Source organism: Mustela lutreola, chromosome 2 (assembly GCF_030435805.1).
Source record: "Mustela lutreola isolate mMusLut2 chromosome 2, mMusLut2.pri, whole genome shotgun sequence".
Taxonomy (NCBI): Eukaryota; Metazoa; Chordata; class Mammalia; order Carnivora; family Mustelidae; genus Mustela; species Mustela lutreola.
Genome location: NC_081291.1, coordinates 108,490,319 through 108,514,945, shown reverse-complemented (window position 1 = coordinate 108,514,945; position 24,627 = coordinate 108,490,319). Strand labels below are relative to the sequence as shown.

At 45.8% G+C, this 24,627-nt stretch overlaps 2 protein-coding genes and 1 long non-coding RNA gene across 12 annotated transcripts in view; 1 reads left to right on the top strand and 2 right to left on the bottom strand.

Annotated features, from left to right (window-relative positions):
• TMEM44 (transmembrane protein 44) overlaps positions 1-2,275 on the bottom strand; it is a 33,891-nt gene extending 31,616 nt beyond the window's left edge. For 2 of the 5 annotated variants that reach the window (XM_059163104.1, XM_059163105.1), the window contains exon 1: positions 1,850-2,265. In XM_059163104.1, coding sequence (XP_059019087.1) covers positions 1,850-1,992 — 143 coding nt within the window. In that variant the 5' untranslated portion in view covers positions 1,993-2,265. Of the gene's footprint in view, positions 1-1,849 lie in introns of all 5 variants that reach the window. The other 3 variants (XM_059163106.1, XM_059163103.1, XM_059163107.1) reach the window with 3 other exon arrangements.
• Positions 1,000-24,030, top strand: LOC131824705 (uncharacterized). 5 transcript variants are annotated; one of them, XR_009350940.1, is made up of 5 exons: positions 1,000-1,938; positions 19,088-20,613; positions 21,907-21,951; positions 23,084-23,201; positions 23,820-24,030. It is a non-coding gene; the product is annotated as an uncharacterized LOC131824705 (long non-coding RNA). The 5 variants fall into 5 exon arrangements; XR_009350942.1 differs by lacking the exon at positions 21,907-21,951 and having other exon boundaries at positions 1,001-1,938; positions 19,088-19,524; positions 19,637-20,613; XR_009350943.1 differs by lacking the exon at positions 21,907-21,951 and having other exon boundaries at positions 1,009-1,938; positions 19,088-19,524; positions 20,214-20,613.
• LSG1 (large 60S subunit nuclear export GTPase 1) overlaps positions 15,437-24,627 on the bottom strand; it is a 32,016-nt gene continuing 22,825 nt past the window's right edge. For both annotated transcript variants that reach the window (XM_059163102.1, XM_059163101.1), the window contains 4 exons: positions 22,778-22,901; positions 20,483-20,562; positions 18,986-19,159; positions 15,437-15,912 (listed from right to left, as the gene is read on the bottom strand). In XM_059163102.1, coding sequence (XP_059019085.1) covers positions 15,733-15,912; positions 18,986-19,159; positions 20,483-20,562; positions 22,778-22,901 — 558 coding nt within the window. In that variant the 3' untranslated portion in view covers positions 15,437-15,732. The remainder of the gene's footprint in view (positions 15,913-18,985; positions 19,160-20,482; positions 20,563-22,777; positions 22,902-24,627) is intronic.

Sequence of the window (24,627 nt, the reverse complement as noted above, 5' to 3'; positions counted from 1 at the left end):
GGCCCCCACTGCTGTCTTCTCTCCTTACTCCCCTTTTCCTGCCCTGCCCCTTTCCCCCAGAACAAGCACAGAAAGGCACAACAGCCTGGAAGGGGTGAGAGATCTCTCAGAAACACTGGGTTGGATCTCAGAAACACTTTGTTCTAGAAGTTTCCACGCTACATTTTATGGAGAAACTGAGGCACCCCTGCAGCTCTTGTTTCATTTCCTTCAACCACAAGATGTAACTCACTCCACGTTATCAGGACTGTTTGGCTGGTTCTGAGGGCCTGCCCTGGGGAACAATGGAGGAGAAAGGAAGGCTGCTGGGTGCCCAGTGGTTTCCTGATCTGCCAGCAAAGCCCAAAGCTCGCAGTGAGAACAGAAACCTTTCATTTGGGCTCTGGGCTCCTGACACCAATTCAAAGTCTAAGAGCAAAGACTCTAGAGACCCTCGGACTCAGATGAGAAGCAGTTGATTTCAACCCTCACGTTGGAGAGCTGAGAAAAGATGAGTCTATGCTGACTAGGTGAGTTCATGGCAGACCCTCTGGCTTCGAAGGTGGAGGCTTTGCTCCCTGCTGTCAAGGGAGGGGGATCCTGGGGGACCCTTCCCCAGGCCACGCCCAGCTTGGAAAACATACAATCCCTGAAGATAAGACTGGGCTCAGGGAGGATGGTGTCCAGACAGGACGCGGGCTGAAAAAGCAGAGGAGGCATTTGCGGGATGGGTTGGGGGGGGTACCTAACCTCTCCCAATCCGAGTTTCCAGGTCAGGAAAATATCTAATAAAGCACCTAGGCTGCCTCATCCTCACAAGCCTGCCCCTTTCTATGAGTCTGGGGGATCCGTTCTTTCCATTCACTTGCGCAAGTTAGTTAACCTGTCAGAATCTCCAGAACCCTGAGTGCATGGGAGTAGTAACAGAATGGGGTGAGTTAATAAATGCCACACTGGGCCCACAGTAAAAGTGTTAAGGTTTGTTTGTTTGTTTTGCATTCCAGTGACTGGGTAGGGGCGCTGCCAAATTTCCACAGCAATATCACACAAGGGAGTGGAATGTCCATGGGGTGCCCAAGCTGAGCCACTGCCGGCCTCCCTTGGGGTGCTGCTCCTTTCTCCGCTGCCAGGGAACACTTGGGTAGCACCAGCTTGGGACAGGGTGGCCCGAGACCTGGAGGCCATCTTGGGCCAGACTTCAGCCAGCTTAGGACTCAGGTTACGGTGACCACCTGGCCAACCGGCTCCAGATGCTGGACAGGGCAAAGGCTGTGGTTAGAGTCAGATCCTCGCCAGCTCCTTGCAGATCAGAGGGCCTGGGGCAAAGGGATGCCAGAAACACAGGGAGCCTCGTCCTAGGTCCTGGCCTCTGCCAAAGGCGGTGGCAGGGCGGGAGCAGTAATAAAGATGTTTAATGAGCGCTAATGATACTAAGAGCTTTACCGGGACTAACTCATCTAATCCTGCCATCCGACCCATGAGTTATCAACCCCATCTACGTGAGGAAATCGAGGCTCAGACAGCTTGCCCAGCTCACACCGCCAGTCGGCGAGGAGACGCTGACAATAGAACCCCGGACTCTCGGCTGCCGCCCCGGACCCCATGCACTGCACCACCCAGCCTCCTCCCGCGGGCCGCGCGCCAGCCTCCCCGTGCGCGGAATCGGGAAAGAAGTCCTGTCCGACTCCAGTCCGCCCCTGAAAGCTCCTTTCGATTGCGGAGCTGCGCTGCCTCCTGTCTCCTCCCTCTCTGTCCCCTTCCCTCCAGGTTTCCAGGAGGGAGCTGGTGGGGGAGGGGGAGGTTAGCGCCCCGCGCCCCCCGCGGCCGACCCGGCCCCCATCCCCGCGCCGCCCGGTCCGGTCCCTGTTACAGCGTGTGGGCGGCGATCCAGCAGGAGGAGGAGCAGATCCACAGGCCGAAGGAGATGCAGACGCGGTGGCGGGCGAAGCAGCGGTCCAGGTAGTCCCAGTCCCAGAGCGCGGACGCGGGCGCGGGGCTGGCCGCCTCCCCCATGGCTCTCCCGCTCCGCCCGGCCCGGGCCCCGGCCTCCCGCACAGCCGCCCCGCGCCCCCTTCCTCCGGCTGGTGCCCCTTGAGGCGGCGGCGACCCCGGCTGAGCGCACGGCGGCGGCCAGGAGATGGGCGCTGGCGGCGGCGGCGGCGCGGGGGAAAAGTTTCCGGGACCGCGCGGCTCCCCACCCGGCGCGCTATTGTCGGGGGTCGGCGGGCAGGAGGCCGCCCCCCAGCGGCGGGAGCCGGCAGCGGCCTCCGCACAAAGGCTGCGGCCCCCCGGCGCCCGCCGCTCCCGGACGGACCCCTCGCGGTCACCCCCCGCCCCCCGCCGCGGCGGCCAGAACCGAGTGGGTCACGGTAAGGCACTCCATTTTTCTGAGCCGAACAATACACCTTACTTCGCGCCTGGTGCAGCGCTTGGGTGCTGCGGCTCCCGGCGGGAGCGGGAGGTCTGATCCTAGGGTATAACGGACAGGGGGCGGTGGGGGGCCAGGCAGAGGGACACAACCCACTCCTACCCCGCAGTCCCCAAGCCAGACTTCCAGAAAGTCACCCTGGAAGGTGCCCCAGCGAGCTGAGGAGGGCGGTGGTCTTGGCCATCCTGCTGTCCCCTCCCAGCCACATTGCCACACAATGCTGGTACATAGAGCTGTACTTGAAAACAAAGCTATGATAATCTTAAAATTTCCTCGTTGATTTTAGTAAATTTGCTTAAACAAGGAGGTGACCCTATCATTTAGGTTTTTGTTTTGTTTTTAAATAGCAGCCTTACAGACTTCTCATTCATATACCACAAAATTTACCCTGTTAATTTACAATTCAGTGGTGGTTAGGGTGTCCACAGGGTTGTACAACCACTACCACTATCTCATTTTACAACATTTTCATCACTTGCCAAGAAGCCAGTGCTCTTAGAAATTACCTTCCCCTCCACAATGGCAGCCTTAGGCAACCACAAATCTACTTGCTGTCTCTACAATTTTTGTGTTCTGGAAATTCTATTATTTATTTATTTAGTGAAAGGTTTTATTTATTTGTGTGTGTGTGTGTGTGTGTGTGTGAGAGAGAGAGAGAGAGAGAGAACTCGCAAGCAGGTGGAGCAGCAGGCAGAGGGAGAAACAGGCTCCCTGCTGAGCAAGGATTCCCCATGTGGGGCTCCATCCCAGAACCCTGGGATCATAACCTGAGCCAAAGGCAGTTGCTTAACAGACTGAGCCACCCAGGTGTTTCTGTTCTGGAAATTCTATCTCTTCTTTCACTCCACATAATGTTTTTTTTTGTTTTCCACATAATGTTTTTTTTTTTTTTTTTTTTTTTTTTTTTTTTTTTAAAGATTTTTTTTTTTTTTATTTATTTATTTTACAGAGAGAAATCACAAGTAGATGGAGAGGCAGGCAGAGAGGGAGAGAGAGGAGGAAGCAGGCTCCCTGCTGAGCAGAGAGCCCGACGCGGGACTCGATCCCAGGACCCTGAGATCATGACCTGAGCCGAAGGCAGCGGCTTAACCCACTGAGCCACCCAGGCGCCCTCCACATAATGTTTTTAAGGTTAATCCATGTTACAACCTGTGTCAGAACTTCCTTCCTTTTTATGGCTGAATAATAATCTATTGTGTCAATACATCACATTTTATTTATCCAGTCATCAGTTGATGGATGCTTGGGTTGTTTGCTTGTTTGGGTTTTTATGAATAATGCCTCTGTGAACATTCATGTAAAAGGGTTTGTGTGCACAGAGGTTTTCAGTTCTCTTGGGCGTGTCCCTAGGAGTGGAACTACTGGGACTCCTGGTAACTATGTTTGAGGTTTTTTTTAAAAAATGTGATTTCATTTATTTTTTTTTAAGATTTTTTATTTATTTGACAGAGATCACAAGTAGGCAGAGAGAGAGGGGGAAGCAGGCTCCCCGCTGAGCAGAGAGCCCAATGTGGGGCTCGATCCTAGGACTCTGGGATCATGACCTGAGCCGAAGGCAGAGGCCTTAACCCACTGAGCCACCCAGGCGCCCCTATATTTGAGGTTTTGAGGAACTGCCAGATGGTTTTGCAAAGTGGCTACATTATTTTACAGATTAATTTATGCTTAAAGTTATGACCACTCACAGGAGAAATGGAACACTATTTGTCAGGTATGTCAGGCTAGGAGCTGAAGACACAGGTTTTTTTTTGTTGTTGTTTTTAAAGATTTTATTTATTTGAGAGAGTGCAAGAGAGAACATGAGCAGGATAGGGGGAGGGGCAAAGGGAGAGGTGGACTCCCCACTGAGCAGGGTGCCGGACACGGGGCTCCATTCCAGGACCTATGCGGAAGGCAGACACTTATCTAACTGCCCACCCAGGTGCCTCTGAGGACACGTTTTTGAGAAAAACAGTCAAGTCCCTACGTTCATGGTGTTTACAGTCCAGTAGGAGAGAGACATTAAAGAAGCAATAGAATAGGGGCACCTGGGTGGCTCAGTGGGTTAAAGCCTCTGCCTTCGGCTCAGGTCATTATCTTGGGGTCCTGGGATCGAGCCCCACATCATGCTCTCTGCTTGGCGGGGAGCCTGCTTCCCCCTCTCTCTCTGCCTGCCTCTGCCTCTTTGTGATCTCTCTCTCTATGTCAAATAAATAAATAAAATCTTTAAAAAAAAAAAGAAGCAATAGAATAAATAGAAGTCAAATGAAAATATGTTATTCAACAGAAGGGGCCAAAATCAAAATATGGAAATGATTAAGACAACTAAGGCAAGATTAAAAGTTTAAGTTAAGGGGCGCTTGAGTGGCTCAGTGGGTTAAGGCCTCTGCCTTCAGCTCAGGTCATGATCTCAGGGTCCTCGGATTGAGACCTGCATCGGGCTCTCTGCTCAGCGGGGAGCCTGCTTCCCTCTCTCTCTGCCTGCCTCTCTGCTTACTTGTGATCTCTGTCAAATAAATAAATAAAAAATCTTAAAAAAAAAAAAGGTTAAGTCAAAAGGAAAAATCTCCCTCAATTTTTCTCAAATACATAAAATCTTTAAAAAATAAAGGAAAAAGAAAAAATATAGTAGCCGAGTTTCTCGTAGGCTATAAAAAACACCCACAGTCTGCAGGCCCGGCCTGCTGGTTCTTTGTGGGTTCTTCGGGCGTGCGTGTGGATACTGACCTGTGATTGCCTGGATCCCGGGTTCTTCTGGTCACGTGGCCTACCTACTGTTCCCAAAAGAGAATCTGTTCCACGCACTATCTCGCTGAAATGAGGACATACCCTGCCTGTGTCCTGTCACCCTCTCACAGGGCTCCTGTAGGGTAGGGGCTGCCTTGGGCTCTGCCTCGTTGAGGCTTGAAGACACCAGAATTTAATTGGTTTGCTTCTTATGAAGACTTCCTTGTCCCTCAGGCTCAGTATAAACCCTTGGAGCCCGGGCAGGTTGGAGAAATTGCTTCATTCCTCCCCACCCCACCCTGGACCAAGTTTGGACCCCTCAGTAGTTTTTCGTTCTGGCGGTTAGTTCTCAGCCTTTTCAGTGAACTCTGAGAATTTGTGGAGAAAACCTCATCCGCAAAAAATAAGAACCTGTGTGCACACTCACGCGGTTGTTCATACAATCTTAGGAATTTGTGGAAGTCCTGAAATGCCACTATGGATTTCATGCAGGATGAGACCCCAGACTAAAAACCCTTCGTTTGAGGGGTTAAGCTCGGAGGGAGTCCCCTCTCCGGTCCCTCCGGGCGGTGAGGTGTGAGGATCCTTCAGCCACCTGTCAGAAAGGACCCCTGCTGAGTCCAGCTCTCTGGGCAAGAGTGCTTGGAATCTGCACTGATCCATTACCTGTCGCTCTGAGTGGCTTAAAATAACAGAAATATATTCCCTTCCGGTTCTGAAAGCAGGTTCCGGGGACCACAACCAAGGGGACTCTAGGAAGGGAATCCATTCATTGTCTCGCTCTATCCAGCGGCTGGTGGCTTCCAGTGCTCCTTGCTCGAGGCCTCAGCACTTAACTCCATCTCTCCCTCTGCACTCACATCCCCCTTTTTCTTCTGTGTCAGATCTCCTCCCTCTGCCTCTTTCCCAGAAAGACTGCATTTGTGACCTGCTCAGATCATCCACACTACTCCCCATCTCAAGATCCTTAACTGAATCACGTCTGTGGACTCTTTTCCCATATAAGAGGACATTTACAGTTTCCAGGGATTGGGACCTGGTATTTTGGGGGGCCACTATTCAGCCTATGATGCCGACTTCCCACAGGCTTCCTGTGAGATTCTTATGAGAAACTCCAGCTTGTGGAGATGGCCTTCAGTGGGGGCGGACAGACTGTGGGGAGTTCTTGCCAGTCCCTGGACACGCTGGCTCACAGGAAAACGCAACGGGAAGAGTGTGGGCTTTGGAGCCTCCCGAGGCAATCTTCCCTGCCCAGGCTGCTCTGCGTCCTGATCCTGTAGGGACATAAGCCACTGGGCCTGTACTCCTCCAATAGTTACTGAATGAATGAATGGATTTTTTAAAAAAAGATTTTTCTATTTTAGACAGGGGGTGGGGGTGGGCAGAGAGAGAGGGAGAGTCTCATGCAGACTCCCCAGTGAGAGCATAGCCCAGTTCAGTGCTCAAGCCCAGGACCCCAAGATCAGGCCTGAAACCAAGATCATGGAGCTGAAACCAAGAGTCGGATGCTTAACCGACTGCACTGCCCAGTTAATTGATTGTATTTATTTATTAAAGATTGCATTTATTTATTTGACAGAGCAAGAGAAGGGGCGAGAGAGCACAAGTACGGGGAGAGGCAGGAGTGGGAGAGGGAGAAGCAGACTCCCTTGCTGAGCAGGGAGCCCAACCTGGGACTCGATCCCAGGACTATGAGATCATGATCGGAGCGGAAGGCAGACCCTTAACCGACTGAGCCTCCCAGATGGCCCCAACTGAATGAGTTTTTAAACAGCCCATACAAATGTGGTAGGTACTGTAGTTAGAGCGTGTTTAAGATCCTTTTGTGCCCCTACCATTGTGCGTGCCGGTGTGTTGGGAGGGCTTTTAAGAACCCCATGAGGGGCGCTTTGGGGAGTAAGCTTGCTTTTGGCACTAGGAGACAGGCCGGATGGCGGGTGAGCCACCCAGCTGTCAAAGAAGTGGGACTTCATCCATTGCAACACTTGGGATTATATAGGCTAACCCATGCCCTCCCTGCTGTGCAAACCCCTCCCAAATTCGGCCAGGACCTTCTAAAAGGATTTTCACTCGGTGGGCCCTCAGGAAGTGGATCAGTTCCTTTCCTGGGCTCCTCAGAGGCCCTGCAGCAGCCCTGCCCAGAAGCTAAAGCTCCTGTTTCTTTGGCCGTTGTCCAGAGCTTGCCAAAAAGAAAAGCTAACACAAGGACCAGAACACAGGTCCTCCCTCCCCCGCTTAGAGGCATTTCCTGTTGGCAGGAGCGGTGAGCCCAAGGGCTTTGTCCTGGACAGGGAGGGGCTGCAACAGCCTGGACTTTGTCCTGCAGGGGCTAGGGCCACGGGTGCCTGGAGGTCCAAGCCACCAGGTGGGGTGGGGGAGGGGACACACACAGGCCTGCAGCTCAGCTGCTTTCCCTTCTGAGGACATGCTAACCCCCCTGCCAGCGTTCCTGTGGGGCATACTATTTAGAGGAAGGGCTTGGGGCTGCTATTCAAGCAGCAACACTAAAAAAGGCTCTCTCCAGTGTGATTTACCTGCTAGGAAGACAGAGAAACCACTGCTCGGCAGATGCGTTTTGAAATAATGGCATTTCCAAATCCCAGTCAGGCCTACTGTGGACACGCTGGAGTGTCATGAGGGAAGCAGGTGGTAGGACTCCTGGGGCCCGGGGTTCTACTTAAAACTCAAACTCACATCAACTCACTGCTGGGTCTTGTGAAAATTGTGCTTTTTCTTCCCCTTTAAGTTCTTTATTAATAACATCCTGCTCCTTAAAGTCACTTACTTCACAAAGCTTAGAAGCTAAGCAGGGGCTAATGGAACTCATGGATGTTGAAACATTACATCAAGGAAAGCCTTACCTTTTTTTTTTTTTTTTTTTTTTTAAAGTAATCTCTACCCCCAATGCAGGGCTCAAACTCACGCACCAAGACTCAAGTCTCACACTCTACCGACTGAGCCAGCCGGGTTTCTCACCTTTTTAAAGAGCCAACTAAGTAGAATTCAGTACTTGAATATTTGAAACTCTTGCTAATTTAACTCTTGCTAACTATTGCAAATCTTGCTACTTTAGAAGTAGCCAAGATGTACAAATTATAAATGTGAAATCCACCCTTTTCCTCCCCCACTCTCATGAAAAAATTCTCACCATTCTGACCTTTGATTATTGGGCTGGGCAAGAGTTAAGAGTCATTACTGTTAGCAGTTAACTTCTGAAGTTGTTACGAGTCACATTTTAAGTGCCTAATAGTCAACATTGGCTGTGGTTACCTATAAAATAGCCCTGGATTATAGAACATTTATTTGCATTGTGGCCAGAAAGTTTTATTTGACAACTCCTGTATTACAACATCTACGGCAGCCCTACTTTTATATATATATATATATATATATATATATATATATATATATATATATATATTTAATTTATTTATTTGACACAGAGAGATCACAAGCAGGCAGAGAGGAAGGCAGAGAGAGAGAGGAGGAAGCAGGCTCTCTCTGAGCAGAGAGCCTGATGCAGGACTTGATCCCAGGACCCTGAGATCATGACCTGAACCGAAGGCAGAGGCTTAACCCACTGAGCCACCCAGGAGCCCTGGCAGCCCTACTTTGAAAAATCAGAACCCTCTGGAGAATAATGATATGTCTGTGTAGGTTCCCTGTTAACAGATGTACCACTGGAGTGTGGGGTATTGAGGATGGGACAGGTTGTGCCTACATGAGGACTGTCAAATATGGGAACTCTGTACTTACTGCCTAATATTGCTGTGACCCAAACACAGTTCTAGAAAATAAATTAAAATTTAAAAAAACACAAGCTTGCAAAAACCTCTTCATGTCCATCAATAATAGAACCATAAACTACAGCAATGACAGATCTATCACTATATAAGTATATATAAGACTGTGGCCACATCTCACAATGTTGGACTGAAGAAGCCAGATAGAGGAGGACACACTAGATTGTGTGTGTGTCATACAAAATCTGGTGAAAAGGTCAGAATAGCAGTTACCCTGGGGAAGATCAGTTTGTGGCTGAAAGGAGGCATGAAATGCTGAACCTTCCGTGTCTTCATCAAGGTGCTGGTTGCATCAATGTGTTGTTTGTGAAAAGTCAGCTTACCTATACTCTCACAATTGTGCACTTTCTGTATACATATTACACTTCAGTAATATGTACTTCAATACAACATTTACAAGATGTATTCGGAGTCTACTGTGTCCTGGGCACTTTCCACTTACATGATGCCTTTCACTTCCAGATTGTTCAAAATTGTTTTCCCTTCATATCAGTCTTTTTTTTTTTTTTTTTAAGATTTTTAAAATTTATTTGACAGAGAAAGAGATCACAAGTAAGCAGAGAAGCAGGCAGAGAGAGAGAGTGGAGGAAGCAGGCTCCCTGCTGAGCAGAGAGCCGATGCGGGATTCCATGGGGCTTGATCTCAGGACCCTGAGACCATGACCTGAGCTGAAGGCAGAGGCTTAACCCACTGAGCCACCCAGGCACCCCATATCAGTCTTTTGAAAGCAAAATCTTTCCTTTCTGTAGGGCCCTCAACTGGTCAATAGTATGAGGAATGCACGGACAATAAATGGTTACGGGTGGGTATTTTGAATGATTTTCCTCACTTCTCCCCACAAAGAAGTTAGAGGCGTGGCATTAAGCAGATTTCTGGCTTGCTGCCACATTTTCCAGTTTACCTTCAAAGAAAGCATATGTGGCTACTGGCATCTTGACCAAAACCTTAACTTCCTTCTAGTTTCCTGAAAAGTAAGCAGACGACAGATATATAGCAGGTTCTACTTTAAAAGGGCGGTGTATTTCTTGTAATAAAATGCTGGGCAGAAATTCCAAACAATAGAGATAATGTCAGCGACTGGAATTTGTAAGTGTAAAGTACTAACTGTTACAAAATGGGTGAGAATACCCCCCAAAAATCGAAAGGATGCTTAATGAGACACATTGTGGGCAGAAGCCAAGATGAAAACAGAAAGCCCCTTTCAGGGTGTTCTAGTTTTGGTTCTCCAGACTCTATCTAAGCAGAGGACCTAGGTTTAGTTAATTTTCTTGACTGGAGCCCAATGCGGGGCTTGAACTCAACCTACGCTGAGATCACTGTTGGATGCTTAACTGAGTCACCCAGGCATCCCTTAAGTTTAGTTTATTTGGGAGGCAATCCTGCATTTCTGCATGAAGCAGAAATGAGGGAGTGGAGAAAGTGAGGGATGGGAAAAAGGCCACGGGTGAGTTAGTGAGAGGGTGGTTGGCTGTGGGCAGGCAGGGCTCAGCTCCCCTGAGGACAGGGTTAAGGCACGCGTACAGTGTGTGCACCAAGTGACAGACGCTGGGGCACTTACCAGCCCCCGTTCTTTACCAGTTGGTGGTGGTTCTGGGGGTGTTACAGCCCCAGCCCTTCTAGACTGCCCTGTGTGCAGGCTGAGCAAGCCCTGTGGGGCAGGAGAAAGGAAAGCAGGGAATACAGGGCTTGTGGTGGAAAAACCTGCACAGGAACTGCCCACTGGGGCTGCAGGTGACCCCACCGTGGGCTAAGGGACGTGTAGTGGTGTGGGGCATCCACACAAACATCTCTTTTTTTTTTTTTTTTAAGAGAGATCACAAGTAGGCAGAGAGGCAGGCAGAGAGAGAGAGAGGAGGAAACAGGCTCCCTGCTGAGCAGAGAGCCCGATGCGGGACTCGATCCCAGGACCCTGAGATCATGACCTGAGCCAAAGGCAGCGGCTTAACCCACTGAGCCACCCAGGCGCCCCCACACAAACATCTCTTAACAGAAAATTGAGTCAGATGCTCTTCACAATTGTTCCACACTCACGAAGTTAAATACCAAAGGGTATACATCCAGAAATAAGCCCTCACGATTATGTTCAATTCTTGACAAGGGTGCCAAAACAATTCAATGGGTAAACACTAGTCTTTTCAACAAATGGTGTTGGGACTACTGGATACCTCATGTCAAAGAATGAAGCTGGTCTATCTACTTCATGCCATATACAGTAACACAAAATGGACCACAGACGTAAATCTAAGAGCTAACACTTTTAAACTCTATGTAAAAACTATGTAAGAACATAGAGGGTAAATCTTAGTAAACCTTGGATTTGTCAGCAGTTTCTTAAACTTAACACCAGGAACATAGCAACCAAAGAAAAAAATGGATACATTTGGAATTCAGCAAAATTAAAACTTGTGTTCCAAAAGACACTATTTAAGAAAATGAAAAGACAGCCTATTTAATGGCAGAAAACATTTGCAAATGACAGATCTGATAAGGGACTTGTATCTACAATGTACAAAGAACTTTTGTAACTCAGTAACAAGATAACTCTAAATTAAAGAATGGGCAAAGGATCTATTTTAACTGACATTTTTCCGAAGATGATATATAAGTGGCCAGTATGCACATGAGAGGATGCTCAACATCACTAGTCATTAAGAGAATGCACATCAAAACCAGGAGATACCACTTTGTACCCACTACGATGGCTAAGACAAAAGGACAGACAGTAACAAGTGTTGACAAGGATATGTAGAAATTAGGGGCGCCTGGTTGGCTCAGTCGGTTAAGCATCTGCTTTCGGCTCAGGTCACCATCCCAAGGGTCCTGGGATAGCGCTGCTAGGCAGGAAGCCTGCTTCTTCCTCCCCCTCCTGCTCCCCCTGCTTGTGCTCTCTAATAAAATCTTTTTTTTTTTTTTTAAAGATTTTATTTATTTATTTGACAGACAGAGATCACAAGTAGGCAGAGACAGAGAGGGGGAAGCAGGCTCCCTGCTGAGCAGAGCCTGATGCAGGGTTTGATCCCAGGGTCCTGGGATCATGACCTGAGCTGGGGGCAGAGGCTTTAACCCACTGAGCCACCCAGGCGTCCCTCTAATAAAATCTTTAAAAAAAAAAAAAAAAAAAGGATATGGAGAAATTAGAACCTGTTGATGGGAAATGTAAATAAAATGGCATAGCCATTCTGAAATAGTAGTTGCTCAAAAGGTTAAATGTAGGGCAGGTCCACTCCTAGATATATACCTGATTTAAAAACCTGTGTCCACACAAAAACTTGCACACAAATGTTCAGAGCAGCATTACTCATATAACAGAAAGTGGAAACCCACATATCGTTATTAATGATTTGAGAGAGAGAGAGAGTACAAGTGGAGGGAGCAGCAGAGGAAGAGGGAGAAGCAGACCCCTCGCTGCGTGCAGAGCCTGACGCGGGGCTGGATCACAGGAACCCAGAACCCCAGGATCATGAGCTGAGCTGAAACAGACCCTTAACTGACTGAAGCCACCCAGATGTCCCTGGAAACCCAAATGTCTTTTAAGTGATAAATGGATAAACAAGATGTGGTATATACATACATCCAATGGAATGTATTATTGGCAATTAAAAGCAATGAAGTACTGAGAGGTGTTAAAATACATACAAACCTTGAAGACATGGGCTAAGTGAAAGCCAGTCACAGGTCACTTAGCTTGTGATTCCATTTATAGGAATGTATAGAAGAGGTAAATCTATATAAAGTAGATTAGTGGTTGCTTGGGGCTGAGGGGATGAGAAGACTGGGACCCAATAGCTAAAGGGTCCTGGGTTTCCTTTTGTGGCAATAATGTAGAATTGATTATGGTGGTTAAGTTACACAACTCTGAATATACTAAAAACCATTACACTGTGTGCATTAAATTGTGATTTTGTACAGTATATGAATCTCAGTAAAACTGTTACAAAAATAAGAGCATGGAAGCATATGTACCTACTTTTTCTGTAAAGTCTCATGTTTTAGCTATTACATTATCATTAAAGCAAAACTTATTCTAAATCTGTACATGCTTTGTTCATTCAGTATGGAAGTTTTCTCCCACACAACTGTGTGCCTGTTCTTCAGTAAATGGAACAAAGTATACGTATGTATGTGTGTATATATATATATATATATGTATTTTTTTTTTTTTTAGAAGACTTTATTTATTTGACGGAGACACAGCAAGAGAGAGAACACAGGCAGGGGGAGTGGGAGAGGGAGAAGTAGGCTCCCCGCTGAACAGGGAGCCCCATGTGGGGTTTTGAGTGGATCACGACCTAAGCTGAAAGCAGATGCAGAACGATTGAGCCACCCAGGCACAAAGTATATTTTAACATGCCAATGCTGTTCCTGTCATGAGCTTTTTTTTTTTTTTTTTTTTTTTTACTAATTCTGTCTCATTTTTCTCAGATTAAAATGACTAGAAGTAGATTATTGCAGATGGACCAACACCATTTTAGAACCTTCTTAGCTTTGCCTCCTCTCAGTCTACCTCAACCTTGGTCTGGAGTAACTTTTCGCTCCGCATTTAAAGAAGAAAACAGTAATCCCCTGTTTATAAACCCTTCCTCGGCTTATCTAGTACTTTTGAGAAAACATCCAGAATCCCCCCATAAACTCCAAGGCCCCGTGTGGCGGCTCTTGCTAACGTCCTTCCTGCTTCAGGCGCTTCTCCTGCTGGGCCATTTTCTAGTGCCCTTTCCTGCCAGACAGGAGGGTTTGTTAAATGAACAAGTACACTTTTTTATTCTCTAGGTGGAAGATATTTTCAAATAGATCTAAAAGTCCTTATGGCCACACAGGGCAAGGCTTAACTGCGAATTCATAGATGAACTTTGAGTGTCTGTGTTTTTTATGGAAATGTGCATTTTTCTGGAGAAAGCATCCATAACTTCCATTAGAGTTTCAAAAATACCTATCACACAAAACAAGCAGGTCCTACAAACCTACCTACAAAACAAGGTAGGTTTCTGATTTAAGGGAATAATGAGGCTCAAAGAAAAGCGGAGACAAAAATAAAGTGAGAAGCTGAAACAGCCATGGTGTATTTATCACACACAATGGCACTATGAAACGTAAACTGCCTTTGTCATTCTTTTTTAAACAATATTTTATTTATTTGACAGAGAGAGACATACACACACAGCAAGAGAGAGAACAAAAGTAGGGGGAACGAAGAGGGAGAGGAAGAGGGAGAAGCAGGCTTCCTGCAAAGCAGGGAGCTTGACATGGAACTCGATCCCAGGACCCTGGGATCATGACCTGAGGCAAAGGCAGACGTTTGACTGAGCCACCCAGGTGCCCCTATCTTTGTCATTCTTTTTTTTTTTTTTTTTTTAGCTTTAGGCGGTTTGCAGAAGACACTGACGAGAAACAGTAAAGATTGAAATCCATCATGGTCTATGCGACATTCCAACACATGTGGTCCTTACAGCCAACTTCCCTAGGAAACGGTCCCCGGTTGCGTTTTAATTCAATCGGGTGCTGGTTTCGGCCGGCTCCCAGTGGAGGTCCCGCGGCCAGAAGTGGCTAGACCGGGCATGTGGAGGGGATCACATTAGATCATTCAGGAGGAAACCTCACACGGGAGTCTTAAGATTGGCAGCCGTCCTGGTGACTTAGTTGGCTGTCCCGTGCCCAAGAGAGACAACTTTCTATAAGAACAGGAATAGAGTGAGGCCATCAAGTTTCTGGGTCTTATTGCCATTCTGGCCAGGGTACTAGCTTACAGCCAAAAGGCAGACGCTCTCCTCCCCGTAGAGTAGCCACGGGCTAGAGGATTACAGCCTGAGCAATTGACATGCAAGTGTTCCAATAAGACCATACTCCTTGAAAAAGCCCTGGAATGAGAGTACAGGAAAAGGAGAGAAGGTACTCACCAATTTTGCACCGAAGCTCAGAGTCCAAATGTAAAGACTCACAAATCTCCTGGCTGGCTCGCCAAAAATGATGAAGTCCCAGAACCTAAGTCAGGTTCGGTGGGGTGAGGAGGTTCGGAGCCGACGACTAAAGAAAGAATTCTTAAGACGTCATTGGTGCAAAATGGTGGTTTATTAAAGCACGGGGACAGGACCCGTGGGCAGGAAGAGCTGCTGCTGCCTATCTTTGTCATTCTTGATGGTTATAAGTACCAAGGTGATCAGGGATCCCTATGACTAAAACAAAATCTAGCTGCTTATCCCCCGATTTTCTCACCCCTACAGATAGCCACAAAAAAACCGCTTGCTTCCTTCTATAGTAGCGGCTCATGTTGATGGTGATTTTCCATGGAAGGTCGTGCTCTCCAGAAGTTTCTGGAAACTACACACGCCAGTCTCCTATTCCAAGATCTGATATGCCTTCTGTCATCCCAGGGGTGTGCTGGGTATGTGTGAGGTTGAGAATCATTAACCTAACTAATGTTCCCCAAAGAAGCCATCTAAAATCCCAGTCATGTCTTGCAAATTCAAACTGTTTAAAGAATGTGAAATGTCCAAATGGCAGTGTATCTACATGAACCAATAAAACATCTGTCAGTGGCAATTTAATTTTAGTACTTTTCAAAAAAAACCCCAACTTACAAATTAGTATGCATCAGTGTATCTGTTCTCGCACACATATACTCATTCGTTCCCTCATCTTAAGTTCAGCCTTCTACAGGACAAGGTTTCTGGGGCTCCAAGATGACTGTGTGAGAGTCTATGCCCCAACGAGCCTCTCCATCTGGATACAGACTGTTTGGTGTGGCCACGGCATCGCAGGCCAGAACAGCTCCTCTTCTATTCTGGATGCACAAGGCAGATGCCATTACGTCACAGCCCATGTTCACGTATCCAGGTGCTTGTAGAGTCGGCGACTTTTCTCTTTTTTATTTCTGTTGCCATGTTTTTTCCAGGCCTTCCCAGTCCTGCTCTCAGAGCTCACAGTAGCTGCAGTCACCAGGCCACTCCCTGGCTTGTAGCCCATCACAGTCTGGACTCCTTTGGTCAAAGCTCTCACATTTTCCTAGGAAGTAAGACAGCATTATTTGAGATGTGAGCACAGAATTACTTATGGAGAACTCTAAGACAGCAGACTTCCACTTCCTTCACGCTCCTTTCTCTCCTCACTTTTTTGCTCCCCTCCTGAGATCATGACCTGAGCTGAAAGCAGACGCTTAACTGACTGAGCCACCCAGGTGCCTCTCTCTCCCCATTCTTAAATAAGTTTCTCAGCATTCTGTCTTCAGTGCATTCTTTGTTCTCAACTTTGCTTAGTCCCAGAGCTTCAAATACCATCTCTCACTAGCCACAACAGAGCACTCCCATTACCTTCCTTGTGTATTGCATACACCCAGCCACTGAGTTCTCTGGATTGCAGGCTCTAGGATTTGGTGCATCTATCCCCTCCTCTCCACCACCCGGCTCTAACCCTGGTATTCACTGACTTTTACTGCAAGTGAGAGGAGTCTGCAACACTCCTCTCATCCAGGCTCCAGGCTTCCACTAGACTTCTCCAATCACATATTCCTCTTCCTGTCCTCACAAGCCCCTGCAGCCTGGGGAATCGAGTTCCTATTCCCTCACAATGTGCACAGGCTACTGACAGCATGGACTGTTTACTCAGAGAACCTACACCCCCATCTCTTCATGCCTTTGTTCAGACTACTCCCCCTGCCCAGGGCGTGCCCTCACTACTCCCTGCACCTGGCACATTTCTAGCTGTCTGTCAGAGTCCAGCTGAGGTCTCATCACCCCTCCGTAGTTTCACTCACCTACTCTCCTCCCAGCCCCAGGAGGAACTGCTCCCTAGTCTGGGTTCACAAAGTACTTGACTTACACCTCTGCCCTAGACCTGGTGTGTCATGTTATTTGTTAACTTGCCCATCTCCCCTTAGCTAGAATGTGACCTCCTTGTAAACAGTGTCTTATTCATTTTGGTATCCTAGGTCCTAGCATAGTAGGCACACATAGAAAGTGCACAAAAAAGTTTTTGTAAACTTGTGACTTAAGTGGAACACAAACAAACAAACAAAAAGAACTAAACAAATTTTAAGTTTACTGGGTTAAAAAAAAAAAAGAAATCCCTAATCCTGGAAATGCAAAGCAGTATTTCATGATCTTCTTATAATAGTAAAATGTTACTCTAGAGGCTAAAGCTTTGGTATCTGTGACTTTTTAGCTTTCTTGCACATGACCTTTAGAAACACTGTGTAAACACTTAAAACTTCCATTTACACGTTTTGCATAACAATAGCAGGCCCAAGGAAGAACCTGTAATCTTTCTGCATATCATTAAATTTCCTTCTAAATATTGGTAAGACTGAAAATAATTCAAACCAGGAGCCACAACAATCTAAGTTCTATCTCAGCTTTGCCATTTAAGACAAGTGTCCTTGAATAAGTCACTTAAATTCCGTGGGCTTCAGTGTCCTCAATGGTAGATAATAATGGGGACAATACTATCTGCTTGGCCCACCTTAACAAACGGTGTGAGGGACACAAATAAAGCATCATATAAATACAGTAAGACTCATTCTCTGGATACAGATGACCCCTGCCCCACCCCAACTTTTCTGGCTGTAGCAGTCACAAAAGCATTTAATAAATATATTAAATACAGTTATAGGATTTAACTGTTCTACATATATATTTGTTCTTTAAAATTAATATGTATTGGCTCAGAAAACCCACTTAATGGTAAACAATATTTGCATATTATGACAAAGGCTTATATTGGAACATATAAAGAATTCTTATAACTCAACAGCAGAAGTGTTCTCCAAAGAAGACATTCATGTGCTCATGAGCACATGAGAAGATTATCAACATCATTTATCCTTAGGGAAATACAAATAAAAATCATGACATATCACTTCACATATACCAGAATGGCTAAAATGAAAAAGACAGAAAAGAAATACTGGTAATGGGGCGCCTGGGTGGCTCAGATGGCTAAACATCTGCCTTTGGCTCAGGTCATCATCTCTAGGTCCTGTGATCGAAGTTGGGCTGCCAGCTCAATAGGGAGTTTGCTTCTCCCCTTCCCTCTGCCTCTCCCCCTGCTTGTGCTCTGTCTCTGTATCACTCTCAAATGAATTAAAAAGAAAAAGAAAATCTAAAAAAAATTAAATAAAAAAATTAAAAAATATATATATATAAAAGAAATACTGATAAGGATGTAAAAATTAGAGCCCTCATACACTGCTGGTGGGAATGTATAATGGCACAGTTACTTCGGAAAGTTTGGTGGTAAATCAAATGTTAAACATGGGAGTTACCACTGGACCTAGCAATCCCACTCCTAATTATATACCCCAAAGAACTGAAAAATCTTATGTTCAAACAAAAGCTTGTACATGAATGTTCACAGTAGCACAGAAGAAAGAACAGCCAAACTTCATCTACAGATAAAAAAAATGTGGTCTATCGATTCAATGGAATATTATTTGGCAATAAAAAAGAAGTACTGATACATGGATGAACCTTGATGTCATGATGCCAAGTTAAAGAAGCAAGTCATAGGGGCACCTGGGTGGCTCAGTGGGTTAAAGCCTCTGCCTTTGGCTCAGGTCATGATCCCAGGGTCCTGGGATAGAGCCCTGCATCGGGCCCTCTGCTCAGCAGGGAGCCTGCTTCCTCCTCTCTCTCTGCCTGCCTCTCCGCCTACTTGTGATTTCTGTCTGTCAAATGAATAAAATAAAAAATCTTAAAAAAACAAAACAAAACAAAACAAAAAACAACTAACTGTATAAAAATAAATAAATAAATAAATAAAAGAAGCAAGTCATAAAAGACCACAGAGTGGGTGATTCTATTTATCTGGATAGGCCAATCTATCTAGGAGAAAGTAGATGAGGGATTGGCAGGGGCTGGGGGGAGAGGGGAATGGTGAGTCACTGCTCATGGGTATAGTATTTCTTTCTAGAATGAAAAAATGTTCTAAAATTATGGTGATAGTTGCACAACTCTGAATATAGAACAAACTACTGAATTGTATTTTAAAAGAATGAATTTTATGCTATGTGAATGAGTATTTCAACAAAACTGCTATATAAAATGTGTTGGATCAGAAAGTAAAGAAAAACTTTAAAACTTACTTGATGGAAAAAAGTTTTATCAACTATATTTTCAATCTGTATTACTTTTTTACTTCTGCCTGAATGTATTTTCAGTCTGCCACCATTTGTTCTGTTCTCTAGGAGTCGCTGGTGTTGCTGCTGAAAGGTCACAGGGTCTCTTCCAGGAGGAGGATGACAGTACAGAAGTTTACCCTACAAAGACAACAAGAAAAGTAACAGCACATGACAGGTGCCTTGTGTGTTATCCCAGAAGAAAAAGACCTCTGAGAAGCTATCTCCGCCAGGCACCCTCTGGCAAGCTTCCTGCTTTTTGTTGCAGAGAGCTGAGCAGAGTTCTGTCACCTATAACCACAGCCCTAACGAACACACGACTGTGCTCCTTTTTACCTTGTCTGCATTTTCTACAGAAGTGTTCTTCAGTACACTGACATGAGTAGACTTAGGGTAAATATTTTCCAAAACAAAAACCAGGACACAACTGCAAAGTGGGACGATACTAATGGGGACATTGGGCTGGCCGTGGTTGCTCACTGGGCGCAGATTTTCCACTTCCCACTGTAAGCACTCTATAAACTGTGGTTGGTTTTAACTCATCTTCCGTGGTTTTATAAATGGTGAATCAATACATAATTTATCCATACGAATATTCTACTAACTTCTTTCTTCCAGAACTGAAGGCGAGAGGGTATGCTGCCCAATCTGACTCCTGTGCTTGCCAGAGCTCTGCTGACATGGCACTGAGAAGGCCAAACAAAGCCAAATCCTCATAACCAGTTATTACTGGAGATCCAGAATGCTTTGTTTGTGAAAAGAATTCAGCTTAACCCATAAATACTATTGGGGGTTAATTATGCGCGAGGCCCTGAGCTTAGTGGTGTGTGTGTCTCCACATACTTGTATTTTTCTCATTTATTTCCCATAATAATCTCATGAGATAGGTACTATTAATTCTTATTTTACTTACAAGGAAAACCCCAAACTTGGCAACTGTTCATTTGTAACATGAGAATAATAACCTCATAGACTCGCTGTGTATTTTTAACGAGGTGACACAAAGAAAACATTTCACACTGCCCTCAGCAGGGCTCGCTGGGAGTGCTGCTGTTATGAGGGCATGCGCAGGGAGAAAGGCACATGACCAGCTACACTGCAGGGAGGGCGGGGACACAGCTGTCACAGGAACCAGCAAGGGCTGTGGGAGATGGAAAAGCCAGAGGCACCATTTTCTCACTTTCACCGATGACAGGTTCAGCGCCCTCTTGCCTCGCCTTACGCTGCTCGTGACATGCCAGGTCCAGATGACGCTAGCTGCCCTGGTCAAGAACGTCTGGCCAAGGCTGTGGATCCCCTTACCCAGAAGAGCCGCGAGAACCTTGCCCATGTGGCCTCTCTGACAACACAACCTCAGTGAGGAAGTATCTCCTTTCTAACTTAACAGGCTGCCGGCATCTAAAAGCACAGTGTGAGAACGAAGGCCTATCTACTCCAGAGCAACAAGGAGCCAGGCTCACTTACGTTGACGTAGTCCTTCAGGATATAGCGAGCAGACCGAGGCTGGTCTGGCTGCCCATGCGCTGTCATGAATCCTCGCATGTCTGTTTAGGCAAATAACGGTGCAAAACCGAAGTCACAACAAAGACAACCAGGTGATGGAAATTTAGTCTGTTACCCCACTAACTAGGCATCCTGACTTGTTAGCTTTATTTTTAAAAAAAGATTTTCTTTCATTTGGCTGGGGGTGGGGGGATCAGGGGGGAAGGGGGAGCATAAGCAGTGAGGAGAGGCAGAGGGAGAAGCAGACTCCCCGCTGAGCTGGGAGTCCAACATGGGGCTCAATCCTGGGACCTGGAGGATCACGACCTGAGCCGAAGGCAGACACTTAACCATCTGAGCCACCTAGGCACCCTTGAGTCACTAGCATTCAAAAAGCAACCATCACTGCAGAATATAATCTGGTTAGCACTATAAAGACATCTGACAATCCAGGTGAACATACGATACTGTTCTGATATCCTAGCACCAAGTGGTAACAGAGACATTCAATTTCTCTCTTCTCCAGTTATTTCTTTCATCTCTTCATTTTATGAACATTTAATCATGGAGGCTACCTGTAGAATGCTATGTTGTCACTATTATTAGCAACACCAAAGGAAATCAGTAAGTCTCTTCTTGTTTAGTGATCTAGCTATGCTTTTTTCAGCTTCTCAAACATACTGCAAAGATCCCTCTAATACTGACTCAACTAGAGGGAGTAGCAGAGCATAGTGGTTAAGAATATAGGCTTTGGCAGAGACAGGTGGGGTTCAAAACTCAGCTTCCTCACCTACTAGCTGTGTAGCAGGCTCTGCCATTTTGGAAGAAAATAAAACTCTAGTTCACATAATATAAAAAAAATACTTTTAGGCAGATTAAAAATCTAAAGTATTAAGAAAAAGATATTAGAGGGAAACAATTTTGTCCTTAGATAGGGAAGACTCTCCCCAAGTAAAACACCAAACCCCATCAAGACAAAAAGGGAAGAAAAAAAAAAAAGGCTATTAAAAATTTTTAATGTTGGGTGCCTGGGTGGCTCAGTTATTAAGAGTCTGCCTTCGGCTAGGGTCATGATTTCAGGGTCCTGGGATCAAGCCTCGCATCAGGCTCCCTGCTCAACAGCGGGAGGCCTGCTTCTCCCTCTCCCACTCCCCATGTTTGTGTTCCTTCTCTGTCAAATAAATAAATAAAACCTTAAAAAAATAAAAGTCTCTCAACCTAAGTTCAAGTTCTGGTTTAAGTGTGTTTCATATCAAATCACCTTTCTCTGTGAGAAAAATACAGGTTTTTTTTTCTCTTTGTATCAAATCACTCAAACTGAATTCCTTCCCCGCTGGTGGCAGTTCCTTTAAAGGCATGTATGCCACAGATGTGTGGAAATGTTTCTAACACTGCTATCTCTTTAGGTAGACAAAGGTTCCTCCAGACCACCTTTAAAGTTTCTATTTAAGGTAAATAAACCACAATCAGCTGAAGAATGATAGGCAGTTAGCTCCCACATAGCACTGGGTTAAGACACAGAGGTGGGAGAGTGATTGACTCATTTTAAAGTCAAACAAGGTTTTCAAGGGACCGATGGAAGCAAGGGAGACTGTTTTGTGTCCCCTTCTTGACCATGCTCCACTCTGTCCCAATTTCTGAGGACTTCCTTTTCCATGCTGCCCTCCAAACTCTCCTATCCTACTATCACAGCATATTCATTTTCTTCCTAACATTCCTTCACTTCTGTTTGGGAGAAGACTCCAGAAAAAGCCAACATGGCTTCAGTCAGAATGCATGTCTATACCTGAGTACTAATAAACCAGTGAATGCCCTAAGGGCCTTTTCTTCAACACATGTGACAGCTGCTGGCATGCCCCCAGAGCTTTTGACACTGTCTGCATGTAGGCCTCCTACAGGGAGGGGCCGGAGACCAGGAGGGCAGGGGAAATCATGTCTCCCCTGGAGTGGGACTGATTGCTACTGTCAAGGTCCACAAAGGGCAGACCTGAAGAGTCGTCCAGGGACTCAAATGATCTCCTTCTCTAACTCCAGGAAGCGCTTAAGTAATCTACTGCTCAGGCAGTGGTCAGCTCTCCCTCCCTCACTGTTGCACTCTGAACCCACCTGCAGGATAGCTTGTGGGCAAGGCCAACAGAGACAACAGAAGTACCAACAAAGTAAAGGACATGGCAAATACTAAGGAATAATGTGAATTTGTATCTTTGCAGAAGTAGGTCTCTCATTAACTATATTGTTACTTTTTCGTTCATATTTTAAAAATAAATCACAACTCACATCCATAAGCTGTCAATAGTTCTTCTGATGTTGGAGGTCGATGTGGATCTTCATCCTCTCTAGGCTTGATGATATTAATGCCATAGATAGCTTCTAAGACATGTCTTGGAATATTCTGGCAAACATAGGCTTGTCAAGGAATCCATTCCCTTGAACTGAACCCCTCCCCACCACAGCTTCAGACACATGCTTCCTAATTCAGCACTTCCAGGACAGAAACTTTTACCTCTCCAGAAAAGAAGGGTAGTTACTCACAAATTTCTGAATACTTTTTCTTCCTTTAAATCCCATGCTACCTTGTACCAGTTATTCATGGACATGCTCCATCTGACCATCCCCCCAACTGAATCTGGCAAGGGCAGGATCCACAGCTGATTGATGCCTATAGCCTCCATGGAACCCAGCCTAACCTGGCTTGTGATAAGTACTCAGTACATACCTGATTACTAATTCACAGAGAAGCATTTAGTGTAACATGTGTTCCCATCTATCAAGAGGCAGTAACAATGTCATCTATTAAAACACTGTACTGAAGGGGAGCCTGGGTGGCTCTGTGGTCATGATCTCAGGGTCCTGGGATCGAGTCCCGCATCAGGCTCTCTACTCAGCAGGGAGCATGCTTCCCTGCGCCACCCCCCCGGCCCGCCTGCCTCTCTGCCTACTTGTGATGTCTGTTTGTCAAAAAAAAAAAAAAAAAAAAAAATCTTAAAAAAAGGTGCTGAAAATGCAAACCTTTCAAACACTGTACCAGCCCCACCTCGCCCCCTGGAGGTATGTGAGTCTGTGTGCAGTCACTAGGCCACTTTGCAGACTTTGACATTCACCAGTATCTATTAATTCAAAGTACGGTTCTGCAAGATGACAGTTTTTACAGAAATGGTGTCAGAGCGTATGTGTAATGTTTTCAGATTTACCCAGGTCACTACAGGTAGACTTAATGCAGTGCAGTCTTTTTAACTATTGTGTACTATTCTATTTTAGCAATACACTGTATTTTACCTATCCTAAATGAATTCTTTCTTCCTCATTTTCTTACAGAAAGAGAAATTAAACTGGGGTGCATGAAAAGCTGTGGCCTTCAGGGAGGTCATGAAGGATCATGTCAAGAACTGTAACTTACCCTACCTAGGAACTAACAGATTAGTGTGCTGGTCTCAGGGAGTTGCCTGTCTCCCGCCAGCACACACAGAATAGTAAACAGGCAAACATGCTGGCTTATAAGAACAGTAAAACCTTAAGACGCCATGGTTCTTTTGTTTTTTTTTTTTTGAAGGACGCCATGGTTCTTAAAAGGTTTGTCTCTGAGTACTTTTTTCATGTCAGACACTATTCTAGATGCTTCACAGAAGGTAACTCATTATGCTGGGAGGTGACAGAGTTCCTAATCAGCTGCTTACTAGCTGCTAGATCTTGGCAAATTGTTGAAGTTCTCTGTGCCTGACTTTCCTCAAGCTTGAAAAAATGCAAACAGCAGCAGTACCCACGTCAAGGGCTGCTCTAAGAATTAAAATGAGATTACTTGGTAAGTGTTGTGTGGCGCGCACAGTAAGCTAGCAATAATGTTGGCTGAAATGATTACAATTCTCACTGTGAGATCATCAACTGTGAAGTAGTTTTTTGGAATTTTTCAGGAGAGGAATGTTTCTGGAAGGTTATGCAAGCTTACAAAGGTAACAGAAATAGTCTAACACCAGTGTCAGGATTCAACTGGGAGCGGAGATCCAAAGCCCGGGCTCTCCCACTGATAACAGGAGACACAGTTGCCATCGGGACATGAGGTCTTCCTCCCAGAGTCCTGAGGCTACCTCACTGTATAAACTTAGATCACTAGCCAGTATTTCAGGTTTTTC